The following is a 15,813-nucleotide window of genomic DNA, read 5'->3' as shown; positions in this document are numbered from 1 at the left end:
TACAAAGAATTATCTAAACAGGGCTGCAGTCAACAAACGTGATTCCTAGGTGTAACTATTAATACCACTGATAGTCACATAAACAGATTTTGCCAACAGATATGAGACCATCTACCCATAAGTGAACAAATACCTATAACAGAAAGTCTCTGAAGAACAACAATAACAAACATACCTTTCCAGCACAGAGGATATTAGAAGTATCCAAAGTATCATCCAATGGTCTCCAGTCAACTATTACTTCATTTTCCTAATATACAAACAATCATAAAAACATTCAATACAACATAATTAACAAAGCACACACAGCTCCCTATCTACTCATGGCATGACTAGAGTATAACTTACACAAATATACAAATTATGTGGAAAACATCAAATATATTGATCTTCATTAAAAAAAAAAAACAATGTTTAAGACAACTCTTAAGATTTGCCACATACATTAGGTACTTAGTCAACATATTTAAGAAGATTCTATAACTGTATTATATAAATACCTTTTCTATGACACGTAGTATTCCTGCTATTAAGTTATCCTGGTCATCATTTTTTCCACAAGGTGAATGAATGAAAACTCCTTCTTGCTCATACGCAACCTATAACGAAGAGGACAACAAAATAAATGGCAACATTTTAATATTGCTTTTACCACCTGCTGTAGTCATTATGACTCTGAGTCACACAAAATTGAGAAGCAAATGCCTGAAGCTTGCTAGGGTTTTCATTACCTTTCTTTCCCCTGGCCCCTCCTAATCTGAATTTTCCAGTTCCCTATTATCAAAAGGCAAATGAAATTGAAACTACTTAAACTGTTATTTATTCTCTAAGCCATACACCATTATTATTTTATCAACTAATCACAAAAAATACACCCAGTATCCATTTTTTTAAAAAATTATTGTTCAAAGGTTCATATGGAAATACTACACAGCTTTTCAAACACTGAAAAGCTATCTTAAATATTTTGCCTTTTCTCTACCTTCCATTTAAGCATATAGAAATGATAAGCTAAATTTAAATTAAAATCAACAGTTTATTGCACAAAAGATGAACTGCACAAAAATCAGAGACTTAGATCAAATAATGGCTTAGGTTCCATTTTAAAGTGTCAAAAGAAGGTTTGCAGGAATACACAGAGTGTTTCGCCCAGAGTTTTAGCATTTAAGCCCGTACAAAAATATACCTGGGGCAAACACTCCCCACAGTATTCTGATCATGCTCAAAAACCCCAAAGAATTCTTCCCTGGCAAAATTCAGCAGGCTCCTCAGTGCTTCACATTATAAATCCTCTTAAAAGCTCTATAAAAAGGGCTATGTAAACAAGTTTGTGGTTTTTTTTTCTTTTTTTAAACAACTCTTAAAGGAGAGAATGAAAAGTCCCTAATATACCAAATTCAGATTTTGAGGAAGTGAAATACAAATATCAACAGTAATTTTTATAATCATGTTAGTTTTTCAATCTAAGCAGCAAATATTGTCTGAAGAAATACATATTTTTAAAAGCAGAACAGAAATTTCTAATCAGAGACTGATCTTATACTTCTTCAGTAGTGAAATTTCCATAGCTCTTTCTCAACATACTCATTTTTCATATATTTTCAATCAGACAAGTTAACTAAAAATTTAGGTCCCTAAGCTTAACCAGCTAGACACGTAAAAAAAAAAAAGAAAGAAAGAAAGAAAGAAAGAAAGAAAAGAAATCAGTAAAACTCAGTTTACTTTTTCCTTCTTTTGGAGATTTACTTCATGAATTTCTTTTCACTTTACACAAGCAAGAAATTTCTAAAACGTCAAGTTGAATCATGAACTCTATGAATCAAATGAACTCTAGAGGTCATTTAGTCCAGTCTCCCTCCTGAAGGATTACTGCCAACACTACAGCAAGTTCTTTTCCAAGTACTGGAAGCCTTCTTTCCTTTAATCTGTTACAGCTTTTTTCTTTTCTACCAAAAAGATCCTCTATTTCTACCAAATATTTCTTTTGAAAACACAGTCACTATTCAAATTTTACCTTTTAGTTAATAATAAGCTAAAAGGCTGTCATTTGGACCAGATCTACAAGCATGATCATGTAAGTCGTAAGTACGAACCAAAGTTATCAATTATCAGGACAGCTGCATCAGAAAAGCCTTCTGGTATCAGGTATACTGGTAGAAGCGCATTTCTACCAATGATTTTACTAAGTATCACAAAGTAAAACTTGTCAGTCTAGAAGCACTTTCTCCAGTCCATTATACCAGCTCTTCCATGCCAAAGCATTCCTGCAACAGATAATGTTTTTATTACTTTCAATCTCTTAATCTTTCAGAAACACAAACTTTCTTTTCACATGAAAAATGTTCCTAATGCCACATTTAGTTGGTGTATAACTGAAGAAATATGTTACTCCACACAGCCTTAACAGTTCCTCCTCTCTGCCCCTGTGCCCCACTGAAGAAGGTGGGGAAAAATCAAAACAACAAGAACATACTTCCAAGTTTGGAGGGTGTCAGTAAAACAGGGTTTTCCACTGTTCACTTTCCTTTTCCCATTACTCTAGAGAGAAACTTCTCCAAGTTCACAGGCCAGAAGGCCACACGGTTGGGTTTTATTCCTATCTAGTAATACAGCAAATCTTGTAGCAACTGCTCCAACAGTTAACAAGAATTGATACAACTGAGCTTAAAAAGTGCATTAAAAAAAATACTGGAGAAAAAAAAGTAACTCAAAGAAAGATAGAGCACTAAACCTACAAAATAATATCTAAAAAGTACTTTAACAGGTTATCACATAGCAAAACAGCTATGAAAAACTGCCATCTTTGAATTATATGATACACTGAGTTGTTGTGCTTCATTGTACTTTATAAAATTATAATATAAAATTCAAAAAGCTGTTATGTATTTTTTATAGCACATCTTACAATAGAATCTAATTTGCAATTGCTTTTTGTTTTCTGCTATTATAGCAATGGCAAACTATTAGCCAATTAAAACAGAGAAAGTAACATTAGATTACACATACAGGTATTACATAATAAAGTATCAAATTAAAAGTCTGTATACTAATAGGTCTGAATCAACAACTACCAACAATATGACAACTACCTAAAATATGATTTTACACTGTAGTCAAACATTGTTTAGCTCAACTCAGCACAACACAAGCCACAAAGACACCTGCTCAGGGCCTCAGCAGCCCAATGATCACGCAAACTTCCGGCCAGTCAGCGCACACGTAGGCGGCCAAGAGACGTTCAAAGACGGGCAACAGCATATGCTGCCTCTTGCCTAACCAGCAGGTGAGTGAGGAACATGCAGATGAGAAAGCAAGGGAGAATACAAAGTGAGCATAGGAGGAAGATCAGCAGCGTGTTAAAATGCTTAAAACTTTTAGAAGGTGTGTAATCAAAAATCTATGTAGTCGTGGCTTGTTCAGGACAGCTCCTGGTATGTACAGAGAGAGTAGAAGGAACAAATATAAATTGAGTAGCAATTGAGCTCCTGCTGCCCTATTATTAGGGGTTAAAGTAATTGTAACCCCCAACAGACAAAGTTCTATAAACCTACCAAAATCTGTATCAGTTTTACCTGTCAACAGTCTCTATGTAGGTAAGTGTTCCACTCTCCTTTAAATCTTGGTAACTTTCTGGCTTCAGCACCGAGGACAACTTAAAATATCCTCATATTCAATGTGAAAGAATTTAACAGTTTTAAGAATGTCATCTGCTCAGTTACTTGAATATCCTCATTGTATTATTAGATAACAAAACAAGCTACTGGTTTATCTTTTTCTGTACTACTCATTATTGTAAATATTTCATTATTAACTCTTTTGAAAAAGTGAGAAGTAGGGAGTCAAGCTTAATCTTTCGTTCTCTTTTCATATGATTAGAGTGATCACTCTTACTTCCTCTAAGTCTACAACATTAATAATGCCATCATAGAGGGGAAAAAAAAAAGACAAGTTTGTGTTATTAGTAAGCACACACCACCAGCAAACCAATGAACTGACATGTACCTAAGATTTTAATCCACACCCCAAGATACCCTCTGCCTCTCCAGCTTTCCATCCTCATGGCCTGGAGTAAGACACCAGTGTTCTGCATAGCTGAGTAACTAATGATGGGAACAGAGCCCCAGGGAAGCAAAGCCATGTTGCTTAGATGCTTGAAGCTAATAAATTGTCCTCCCCTAAATGGCATAACTACTTTGACTTAGATAATCTCAGTTTTGTTTTCTTCTACATAAGCATTTATTGACCTGCACAAAGATAAACAGATCCTCAGGATTAGGTGCTATTATAAACATTGAAGGCAGATCCTGTCGGCCCCACAACAAATACACAAATTAAAAGTAAACAAAAAAAAGTTTGACAGAAACGCATTAAATTACAAACACAACAGAAAAGGTAAATGAAGATGCAAAGTACCACAGGTTAAATATCATTAAAAAATCAGTCTTTTTACTGCACATATATCATCATAACTCAAAGGTTTTCAGACACCTTACTAACTTAAGTTCATTCTATGCATAACAATTTCCTTAATATCACACTAAATTAAGAGTAACCAAATGCAGATTTATTCCCCCATCTATGATATCCTTAAGTTCCTTGAAGGCTTTAAATCATATGTATTACTGTCTAAGTAAAGATGTCTCAAAAACACTCATTTAGCATTTTTTTTTGACTGATCAGTATCATCTCACTTCACATGCATGGATTGTTCATATCTTATTTTTGCCCTTCATTACCTCTCCATCACAGAGTAGCAACCTGTCAAACACAGGACATTTTGGAAAAGAATTGCAACTCTCTGGTCTAGTTAACTAGTCCCATCTTCCAGACACAGCAAACTTGCTATCTATGTTCTTATCAGACTCAGTCTCCATTTCTGCCAGAGAGCACAGCTCATAGCCAATACCACTCTGCCAAGATGCCATCTAGCTTCTCATGATGGATGGAAACAGCTTGTAGTGCTCATACTGTGACCCAGTCACCACTCTCAGATCATTAAACAATTATAGCATTGTGCAAATCCTGATTCTAACAACTTTTCAATAGTAGTTACTTTATTTTTTGCCTCAGACTGGAGAATCGGGGAAGGACCTCACTGTGGACCCAAGAGTTGAAGCAGGCACACTCCTAAGAAAGCAACCATGGTCTGAATGCTCCCAAAACACAAGTTAAGGAAAGATGGGGCTGTCTGCAAACATTAACATCAGAAGTCCTTGAGCATATTAAAGTAGCCACTGCATCAATAATTTGCTCTCAATGGCCAGATACCAGTATACTTGAGCACTCTGCAGAACATCAAGCTAGCATTACTTAACCAATATGATCTTCCGATCCACAGAAGATACACTAGAACTCCTGGTACTTGATCTCCTCCCCACCTCATCTGCTTTTTGTTGTTGTTAAACTGTGAAAGTTGGTATTTTTTTATTCTAGAGACCCCCCAAAAAATCAGCTCTCCGTTTCTTGACTAATAGATCGCCACAAATGAACATTAAACTACTGTCTCTGCTGTACGGACTAGGAAAGAGAAAGGGGGAAAAAAAAAGGATCTGAAGCTACTTAAATACTGTAAAAGCAGTTGGCCAAAAGTTACTAATACAGGAATCTTCACATCCAACATAAAGAACAGAACTACTCCACACACTGCAATTCAATTCTAGTAACACTAGCTATAAAGCTAACAGTACTAAACAATATGAAAAATTATATGCTAGATGGTTATATGATAATATTTGACAGCTAAAAGGACCAGAAAACCATCTAACAGCAGCAACAAAAAAAAAACAAACAAACAAAAAAGTACTGGGACAATGTGAGGTTATAGAAAAGGAGGACTAGCTAACGCAGGAACCGTTTCAATCAGTGAAAAAGCATATAATTTGCTCATTTTATTACTTACAACCATTCACTGTTAAAAATGGAAATATGAAAGTTACCAGTCTCTAAGTTACCCGTCTCTTTACTACCACAGACTTTTGCTTGGGAAGGCATCAGTTCATATCCGACTACTGCAACACTTATTCAAGCTAAAAGAAAAAAAAGAGCTGAAGTACTGCAGGAACTTTGGAACATATTGCATCTAACTACTATAGTTCCAAATGCAGTAACAAAATAAGACCCCAATTTAAGTTTTAATAAAGATATAAAACCATAACTTTATATGCCTTTTGTTTCCTGAGCTGATGGCTCAACGTTTTTCCCAAAGTAGAGAGATTTCTGGTCCTTCTAGTCTTGACAGCAGTAGTCTCAGAAACACCACGTTTCCAAGTGAGGTTAAAAAAAAAAATGCATCTACAAATATTGCTCATGATGTGATAAATATAAAAAAAACTGACAACACTGGGAACTTCATACCATAAGAAGGATTTCCTGCTTGACAGCAGTAGGTAATTTTTCCAAGTTCTGCCTTAAGTGTGCTGCAAGAGTCTTAATCTACCACATATTCTTGCTTCTTACGAAGCAATAGTGGGATTTCAGTGAAAATACAAATTATTACGGATACTGAGAGTAAGATCCTCAGGCAGTAACACACTGTTTATATCGTGAACGTTTCTGCAACAAAAATCTTTAATGAATAAGAAATAGAAAGAATACACATTAATTTCAGAATTATCAATGAACTGCTTGATTTACATGAGTATAACAAAGCCTTAACTAAATTCAAAAGAAGCAAAGGCTTCTGTTCACAAAAAAAAGCCTTATAAAGTACAGAACATTCAGAAAAGATTAGGATTCTGCAAATAGTAAATGATAAAGGCTGAAAAAATAGTGATCATTTTAAATCAAATACTTACTAGATTAGAACAATATGCATAATAAAGGAGTCTATGTCCCATAATTTAACTACAAAGTACTATGAGACATTGTTTAAACCATAGGCTATATCTACATCTAAAATCTTCTGCTGTTCTCTCTACCAATAAATTACCTAAAAGATGCAAAGCTAATTATACAAACCACATTTTATAGCCAGAATAAGCAAAGATATTTAAAAATAAACAAAAAAAACAACAATAATTATGCTTCACAGCACTACTACTCAGTAGCAGCTACGGTGCTACTTGAATACTCCTAATTGCTGAAATTACACTGGACAAACAAGAGCTCAGATCAAGCTTTAACTTAAAGAGCAAGGGCACAGGCAAGTAAAAAATATCTTCTCTGACAGTTCACGTCAATTGGTAATTTGAGTAAGATCTACCAACGCATATGCCAAAGATACATCAAACTCCAAGAACAAACATGAAAGTCATCACTGTCTTTAAGATAGCTATAATAAGAGTAAGCCAGCTGTAATAATAGCCTATATACTGAAAAAATAAAGTTAAAGTTCATACTTCTCCCCACACATAACTTTTAACCTCATTGTCTAATACTTTCTATTTTATGGGTGAAGCCCACAGCAGGTTTTCTGACAAAAGGAAAACAAACTGATCTTAGCTAAGCAACAGAAGGAGATGAAGTGTATCTGTTTTGATGTATGCCATTAAAAGCACTGGAAATGAAACACCGTACTGTCAAACTACTTGCAGAAAAATCTGGCAGCTCTAAGAAAGGACAGAAAACTGAAGCTCACACTGCTCTAGTGCAGACGGTCACTAATAAGGCATGAGTCATGAACCAGAAGTCCACTGCATTAACTTAAGTTTTCTGGAATTGAGTTAACTATACAGAGAAAAACACCAAACAGACTCTTTTGAGGCACAAACAACTTCTAAGATTTGAATTAAAAAGAAAAATAAATATGACAAAAAAAAAAATCTAAGGAAAGTAGTACATATAGTCACAATGATGTGACTAAATTTACAGGTCATATCCCAGTAAAGTATGCAGCTGAAATCAAGGAATCCGAGAGAACAAGATACAGAATAACTGAATTATTAATGGAATGATTCTTTGTAACAGCTGGGAAATAAAAAAAAAAAAAAAAAAAAAAAAAAGAGAGAAGAGTAAGAGGAACTGGGTGAAAAATATAACAAAAACACAACCTGATATGGTGCACTGAAACACAATATTCCATGAAATCTGAGACAATCTACTCCAACTATTTAATACAGTCCCATGAGCATTCCATGGCAATTACCTTGTGTAATATTTTGCAAAAAAAGTAACAGCATGCAATAAAAGCTGCTAAATGAGACTAAAGAACCCCACAAGCTAACAGCTACCACTCTTTCAAAAGTTTACCACCTGAACACATCACTACAACACAGCACAGGTAGAAGCAAAAGAGGAATTAAATTAGGACATCCATCGCCTGTAACACCTTAAATGAGAATGCTGGAGTCTGAACCAAGTTACACTATGTCTTACTATTACATTATGTTACTTGGAGTGAAGTTTCAATAGTTCACAAGCACATCCAGCACCATGATGACATCCGAAACAGTGTGATCCAATACACTGTCTAAATTAGCAAAATACTAACCCTGCCAAAAATAAGTGCACAGTTTTGAATTGTTCCAACTTGCTAAATCAAATCACAGGCAGATCAAATGAGAATCCAAGCAAGTACAAGGGTAGCACACAACATAGAAAAGTTAGAGAAGGATGGACCCTCTTCCATTGACAGCGGTGAAACTTCAGATCAACCACTTCATGAGGTGTTAGAGAAAGAAAGACAGTTCTGTTTTCTATATCAAGTATTTCTATTTTTTAAGATGCTATAATTCAAATACATGAAGAATACAAATATGTCGCTGAATTAGAAGTTAACAAGTTCCATTAGTGTTCTGGATGTGGCATAACTGTAAGTTTTGCAATACCTTAGAAATTCGTAGAAGTCCCAGGCCTAACAGACTGCTTAAACAGGAACAAAGAATATATATTAAATTTACAAATAACTAATTGATAATATTTTTAGCTTCTTATATAACTATGATAATATAATTTAGGGGTCTCTCGGTCAGTTCTAAGAGATGTATGAAACAAAAGCTAGAAAGCAGTCAGGAGTTTCCCCACCTTTCTATCATGGCATAGTATGGATAGTAGAATTCAAACAGGAAGAATAGGGAGGGAGGGGAACAAGGTTATGTGCCTTTGGCTTATGTCTTTTCTTAGGGAGAAAAGGCTTGTGTTTTTTCTTAAAGAGAAAAAAAAAAAGGCAAGAAATTCAAGATGCAGTACCTCTTCGAACATTTTGCTGAGAATACTAGCAACTGTTATTAGGCTTTCATTGCTTTACAGGGATTCATATCACCACTCAAAAAGTTTAGTGGGTCTGTAAAATGAGAAATATTGATCTTCTCCGAGTGACATAGAATCATGTGGCTTCATTTTCTACCTAACCTATACACAAGCCTAAAGTGAAGTATCAGTCATATAAAGAATGTGTAAACTTCTTTTTAGTTTATTCTCAAAATCCAATACAGAAACAAATGAATTACATCTGAAAAGTGTTATTTAAGAGTAAATAAAGTCTGCAAATCCGTGGTGGCCATTGCCTGTCACCACTCTATTTATGAGAAGGAAAGATTTAGATGTTTTAAATATTAGAAAAGTGGACATTTATGATAAAGTTGCCTATACCAACACTAACTGATTTTTCATGTTCTGTTTCCCACATATACTTCCAGGAAAAAAAAAAAAAAAAAAAAAAAAAAAGGAAAGAAAAAAGAAAGGAAAGAAGGAAAGAAAAATCAAGTTCCTGATAAAAGCAATATGAAAATAAACTATGAGAAAATGAGAAATGAAAGCACTCAGCATCAGCCAATAAACTGCTGGACTGAGTTTAAAATGGATAAAACCAGAAGTTTCATTTAGGTCAGAACTGAAACAGCAGCAAGATTCAAAGCTCATTTTTAAGACTTTCTAGGAAAAATATTTCTTAATAAAACCATTATCCCTGCATCAAAAAGCTGAAAGTTGCTTCATTTTCAAGACTCAAGAGAGAAGAAACAGAAAAGTAACTTCTCTCTGCTTATATGCAAACTTGATTTGCATAGCTGGGAGGACAGTAGGGCCACAGCACCTACCAGCTGTCAAAAACTCTGTTTACAGCATTTTAAAGTTGTAACAACTCCAGCTGAGCAAATTGCCTGCTCCACTTCTGATTAAAACAGAGGATATCATAAACTGGCTTACCAGATCAGTCTCTCTATAAATTCTACCACATAAACATCCACTAAATGATCTCAGTAGCTTAAAACCTGCAGCAGCCACTGCAAAGTACAGATCTAACTTACTACATATGTTCTGAATTCAGCATGAGCTGAAATAACCACTTGCTGTCATTTAACAGAAGAGTAAACTGGTCATACTCTAACACTGGCTAAATACAGTTAGACATTATACTAAATTGTTAATCTTACAGGATCTACCTGCTCAGGAGCTCAGTGTTATACAATAACTGTTTTAGAAGACCGAAACGCTGAATGTAAGTATTTGTACAATAAAACCATAGGACACAACTCAGATTTCTGCGGGGGGTGGGGGAAGGGGGCAACATGTCCCGTTCACTGACCTCAAACCAGAATAGACACTTGAATGAAAACCAACTCTCGAGTTTCTCCTTGTCAAGCTCTGCAGGTTCATTCAAAAAGACTCGAGAGAATCTGCAGCGCACCTTTACGTTAAGAAAGCGACCCGACGGACAGCACTTTACATCCACCCCGGGGCCGACACACGCGCACGGCTCAAGTGCGGGCTAAGGGAAAAGGCCAGTAACGTCTACCCGCACCTGAGGAAAACACGGCCACGGAGACGACACAGATCTCCTTTCTCAGCATCAAGCCCCTAGGAGCGGCCTTCCCCTAGGCCCGGGCACCGGGGAGGCCGCGCCGGAGGCCGCTGCGACGTGTCGCCTCGCCTCGCCCGCCTAGGGCGGGACGAAGCCCCGCCGCGACACCCCCGCCCGCCACGGCGGCGGCCCAGAGGGCCCTAGGGCCTCCCGCCGCCGCCGCCAGCCTGGCCGGCGGAGGCCGGTCCGCGTCCGCAGGCGCGGGAAGCAGGGCTGGCGGGCAGGCCCGCTCCGCCCGCGGAAAGCCGCGGCGCTCCCCGCCCCCCGGCCGCTGCTACCTTGCCGCTCGGAGGCGCCGCCATGTTGCCTACGAGTGTTTATGATGACGTTGCGCCCTTCACGTGCTTCCCCGCCGCTCCACAACAAGCCCCGTCTCTCCCCCGCCGCGGCCGGCGCACGCGCACTGAGGCGCAGGCAGCCTCGCCGGCAGGCCGCGAACAGAACGGGCGGGGCGGCGGATCAGCGCGCGGCCACGCACGAACCCGCCAGGGCCCGAGCGGGAGGGGGCGGGCCCGCGGCACAGGGTGGGGCCACGGCGTCAGGGGGCGGGGCTCCGCTCGTACCGTTCCCCGCCCCCGCCCGGCGCCCGCGCGCCGCCGGCCCCAACGGCCGCCGGCCCCAACGGCCGCCGGCCCCAACGGCCGCCGGCCCCAACGGCCGCCGGCCCCAACGGCCGCCGGCCCCAACGGCCGCCGGCCCCAACGGCCGCCGGCGGGGGTGCGTGTGCTGCAGGGCAGGGGAATGGGGGGTTTCCGAAGGCCGTGCTCTCTTTTTTTAATTTCCCCCACCCTTCGGTTTTCACTCATTTTGAGTCCCGGCTTGCCGCGGTTCCCGTGAGGTTTGCCGGCGTCACGCCGTTCCCCCTGGGGCCGGTAGGACGGCGCGCTTCGCCTCGGTCGGGCCTCCTTGCCGAGGCCCGGTGCTGCCCTGCAGCCGCGGCTTCAGAAGCAGGCTGCGCGGGTGAGGACACGGCGAAGGACAAGGAAACGGTGACACACGCACGGATTTACCCAGCAGAGGGTCTAAAGAATAGACAAAGCACCTGCAACGAAGTGTGAAGGTGGAGGCTTGAAACATTTCCCTAGCTTTGCTCTTTGGAACCAAAGTAATAGTTACCAAGCTGCAGTGCACCAAGCTGGTGCAATTATTGTAGGAAGGCTATTCAAAAAGATTTTCCCCCCCACACCCTCAAAGCTTTTTTTTTTTTTCCTGAGACTCCTGAGATTGTAACTGAAGAACTGTAAGAAGTTTTTTCTAAAACTCATCGTATTTCAGTAGCTGCCGCCTTCTCACTGTTCCACAAATTAAATAGCGAGTAAATTGTGGCCATAGACACCATTTAAGCTACCCTAACGCTCACAGACGAGATTTCTACTGTCACTGAAAAATACAAGAGTTTCAAGTTGAGATTGCTTCTGCTTTTAGCAGATAATGCAACATATCCATATTTGACACGGAATAAAGCCAAACCCCAGTTACAAGCTCATCAATGTTAGCAGTTGTTCAACATTCATGTATGTGCAGATTTATAAAGAAACTGGATTATAAATCCTGTTGATTTCAATAGGTTTTGATTTACCTTCTTCACTGGAAAAGCATATAATTCACAGTGTTATTTACTAAACTTATGAACTTTCATTTAACATCTGCAGTCTTTGATCCTGTTCAGAGAAACAAAATTTTTTCTAAGACTGTATTTGTTATATGCCAACACGTTATTATGAGCTACTTTGAGCAAATAATACAACCCCAAATATAATTTATTTAAAATGGATGAACGGGCATCTTTTTTGTCATCATCAGGCAGCTGAAGAAAGATATAGCTTTATTTTACTCCAGACTGTCCTGGCATCCATCCCTTTCTACAATATCAACATCTCTGCTGTCTTCCAGGCTTACAGCCCAGTTAATGCCTTAGACTTAGATCTCTTTAGATCTTCCCTTCCACATTATAACTATCTCTTTCTTTACGTTTTTTTTTCCATGTATAACAGCTCCAAAATGTGATTTCCAAAGCATGTGCATCCATGCAGCTAATTGTTTTTTTCTCTAACATTCTGTTCTCTGACTAGCGCCATTTTGATCTACTCAGGCTTATGCAAACTGCTTTTGCAAAGATCATTCAGCTACTGCATATTACTTCAGCTGTCTCCTCAAGTTCCTTCTACCAACACCCACCTTTCTCTAAGGCTCCACATGAAATGAGGGTAGGCAATTTAAGGGCCTTCCACAGATTAGCTCGCACTCTCACTCACTACCAAAACATTGAATAAATTCATTGCCAGAATCACTTGTGAAAATTTCAAACAAGAACTTGTATAGAAGGCTTTTCCCTAAACTGATCTTCCTACAGGGCACTCACAACTCTCTTGGAAATGCACCAAGTTACTTCATTATTCTTCAAATCCTATCCCCAAATCCCCATTTGTTATGAAGCATACAGAAAAAATGGTATCAGATAGATAACTGATAAAAAAAAAAAAAAAAAAAAAAAAAAACCACACACTGTTGATGGTGCTGAATACTATTATCTAATTGTTTCCTGTATATACTCTCTGTATCTACCTGTTGTTTCCTGCCTATAATTTGAGATCTGGGTAGGTGGGACAGGGTCCTTGTTTTTCATACAATCATGGAGTAATTTAGGTTAGAAGGAACTTCTGAAGGTCATCTGCTCCAACTACTTACTCATAGCAGGAAAAAATCTTGTAGTAAGATCAGATTGCTTATTTTAGAATACTACTGTTAAAAGTTTCATCCTTCAGATTTCCCATTGCTGATAAAAATGTATTTTACAGGTATAGTGTATCTGTAGGCTCACTGAAAGCTGATCTGTAACTACTTTATGCATTTTTCCTTAACCTTCCAGCATTCCTATATTCATTTGTACAGTCACTCAATGAGAAACAGGCCATAGGAATTTGGGACTACTAAGTTGCAATGATATTATAGACTCCGTAAAATGTGACTGGTGAGAAACTGCTACTGTATTGTAGGCTTAGAGAGCCCTGTGGATGATGCTTTGATCTATCTTAAGGACTGAGATGTGTTTAAAACAAACAGAAAGGCAAAACAGTCATTCCAAATACTTCTGATAAGGGAAGAAAAGGTTCAAGACAGTAAGTTTGCTGTTCTAGGCAAAAAAACACATCTGCTTTGCCAGGTATAGAACTACAACTCAAAAATAATGGCAAAAGTGCTCTTCAGAAAAAGGATGGGAGAAGGGGCTCATTTAAGCAAAGGATAGGCTAACACAAACTCAACAGAAACTTTTGAAAGATAGAGCTGTGAGAAGATCCAGGATATGATGTCTCTTCCAGACTGATTCTCTTTTTCTTAAAGTCTTATTCTAGATAAAGTTTAGTTTGTTAGAACTGGTTATTGCTGCCAGACCTGTGTTAAAGTAATTAGTGTTTGTACTGGGGAGTTGTAACTCAAAATTTGGATGAAGAGACAAGGTTATTTTCTGTTACACCCTAAGAAAAGCAGCAGCTGGGAGTTGGAAGACTAGACTTGGAGAAGCCAAGAGATGTAAAAAAGGTAGTCTGTGTCAATCAATGATCAGCAAACACTTTCACAGGTTAAGATCAATGGAGCCTGAATGCCTATACAGGCATTACCTAACAGCATGGTGTTCTGTATACAATGCAGAGGAAAAAAAGAGAGGAAAAAAAGGAAAATAGTGAGCTGACTAAAACCCTCTGTTTAGAACATTCTTAATCTTTGAATCTTGAATTGTGCTACTCAACAGGGGTTTCAAAAAGAGGAGATTAGAATGAATAGAAGCTCCTGCAGATTTCAAACATAGGGTTTTAAGCTTTTCTGCGGATAGGGTCATCATTTTGCATCTATACAGGTACAGTGTAGAAAGCAACACAATTCTGAAAATAGCTTTACAAAGAAACATTGTATGCCACTAGAAGAGTAGTCAGAACCACAATATACTAGTCTTTACTTAATATTTTAAACTCTTGATTCTTAGCATTTTCCAAAAAAGCAACAAAACAGAGGAAAAGATAGCCTTTGAAGGCTGTGAAACAAGTTCAGAAGGAAAAGCTTTCACTTTTACTGTGCAACCAGAATGTGGAGCAGTACGGCATTACCTGAAGGAGCTGGCAACTAAGTAAAGAATCAAAGGATAAATCTCACTTCCATTTCTGGTGGACATCAGCTAATATTTGCATTCCCAGAGTTGTTATTATTATATGCTTTGCTGGAAAACATCACTGGAATATACCTTATCAGAGCACACGTGTAAAGTCATTGGATGAGGGTGACTCACATAAGTCAAGGGACTAATCTTTAACTTGTCATCTATTTAAAACATTAAAACCATTAAAATTTGATATATTTGTCTTCTTATCTGGCCTTTGGACTAATCCAGTCCTTGGGAATTCTATTATTTCCAACCACAATGTAATCTCCTACCTTATAGGGAGCTTAGAATCAGCCCCACTGAGTTTAAAATTAATCCTCATACTAAGCAGTAGTCCTTACTCAAAGAGAGTTGTTCTTTTTGTTTCCTGGAGAGGTCTTCTCTCAGGGGTAGCTAAAGTCCAAGCCTGAGATACTTCAAGCTTAGCACTGAGACTTCCCTTTCCCTTGGGGACGTGTTCAGTACAGCTTCCTTCTCCTTCTACCAGACCTAGGAAGTGAGCCTCACCCGTAAGTCTCACTGGTGAATGATCAGCAGGCCCTACGGGAATCTTCCTGGTAGGACTCCTGTCCCATCACATTACTCTCTCGAAGTCCCAGTCAGCACTTCCCTCACTCTTAGGAAAGCAGGAGTGTTTCAGAGAGCTCAGTCCCACTGACCAGTTCTACACCATGAGATGCTCAACTACCTTGTAGCCAATTGCCCAAATTACCAGACCTTACTTACCCTTAGGTTCTACCTCCTTGTTCTTTTGCAAATTATCATTGCTTAACAACAAGCATGACATTATTCAAGAGAAAGAACAAAGTGATTTTGTTATAATATCACAGAATGGTTGAAGTTGGAAGGGACCTCTGGAGATCTAGTCCAACCACCCTGCTCAAAGCAGGGTCAACTAGAGCATATTGTTCAGGATCTT

General features: G+C 38.7%; 1 protein-coding gene across 2 annotated transcripts in view; it reads right to left on the bottom strand.

Moving 5' to 3' along the window:
• The window catches only part of TBC1D15 (TBC1 domain family member 15), a 38,316-nt gene extending 27,229 nt beyond the window's left edge, over positions 1-11,087 (bottom strand). The window contains exons 1-3 of one of the 2 annotated variants that reach the window (XM_062584607.1): positions 11,017-11,087; positions 501-599; positions 176-250 (exon numbers count right to left, since the gene is read on the bottom strand). In XM_062584607.1, the coding sequence (XP_062440591.1) occupies positions 176-250; positions 501-599; positions 11,017-11,040 (198 nt within the window). In that variant the 5' untranslated portion in view covers positions 11,041-11,087. Of the gene's footprint in view, positions 1-175; positions 251-500; positions 600-10,462; positions 10,484-11,016 lie in introns of those variants that run through there. The other variant, XM_062584616.1, reaches the window with a different exon arrangement.
• Positions 11,088-15,813: the final 4,726 nt, after the last annotated feature.

The sequence above is a fragment of the Rhea pennata genome, chromosome 1, assembly GCF_028389875.1.
Source record: "Rhea pennata isolate bPtePen1 chromosome 1, bPtePen1.pri, whole genome shotgun sequence".
Taxonomy (NCBI): Eukaryota; Metazoa; Chordata; class Aves; order Rheiformes; family Rheidae; genus Rhea; species Rhea pennata.
The sequence above is the reverse complement of the archived record's forward strand: the minus strand, read 5'-3'. Positions and strand labels throughout refer to the sequence as shown.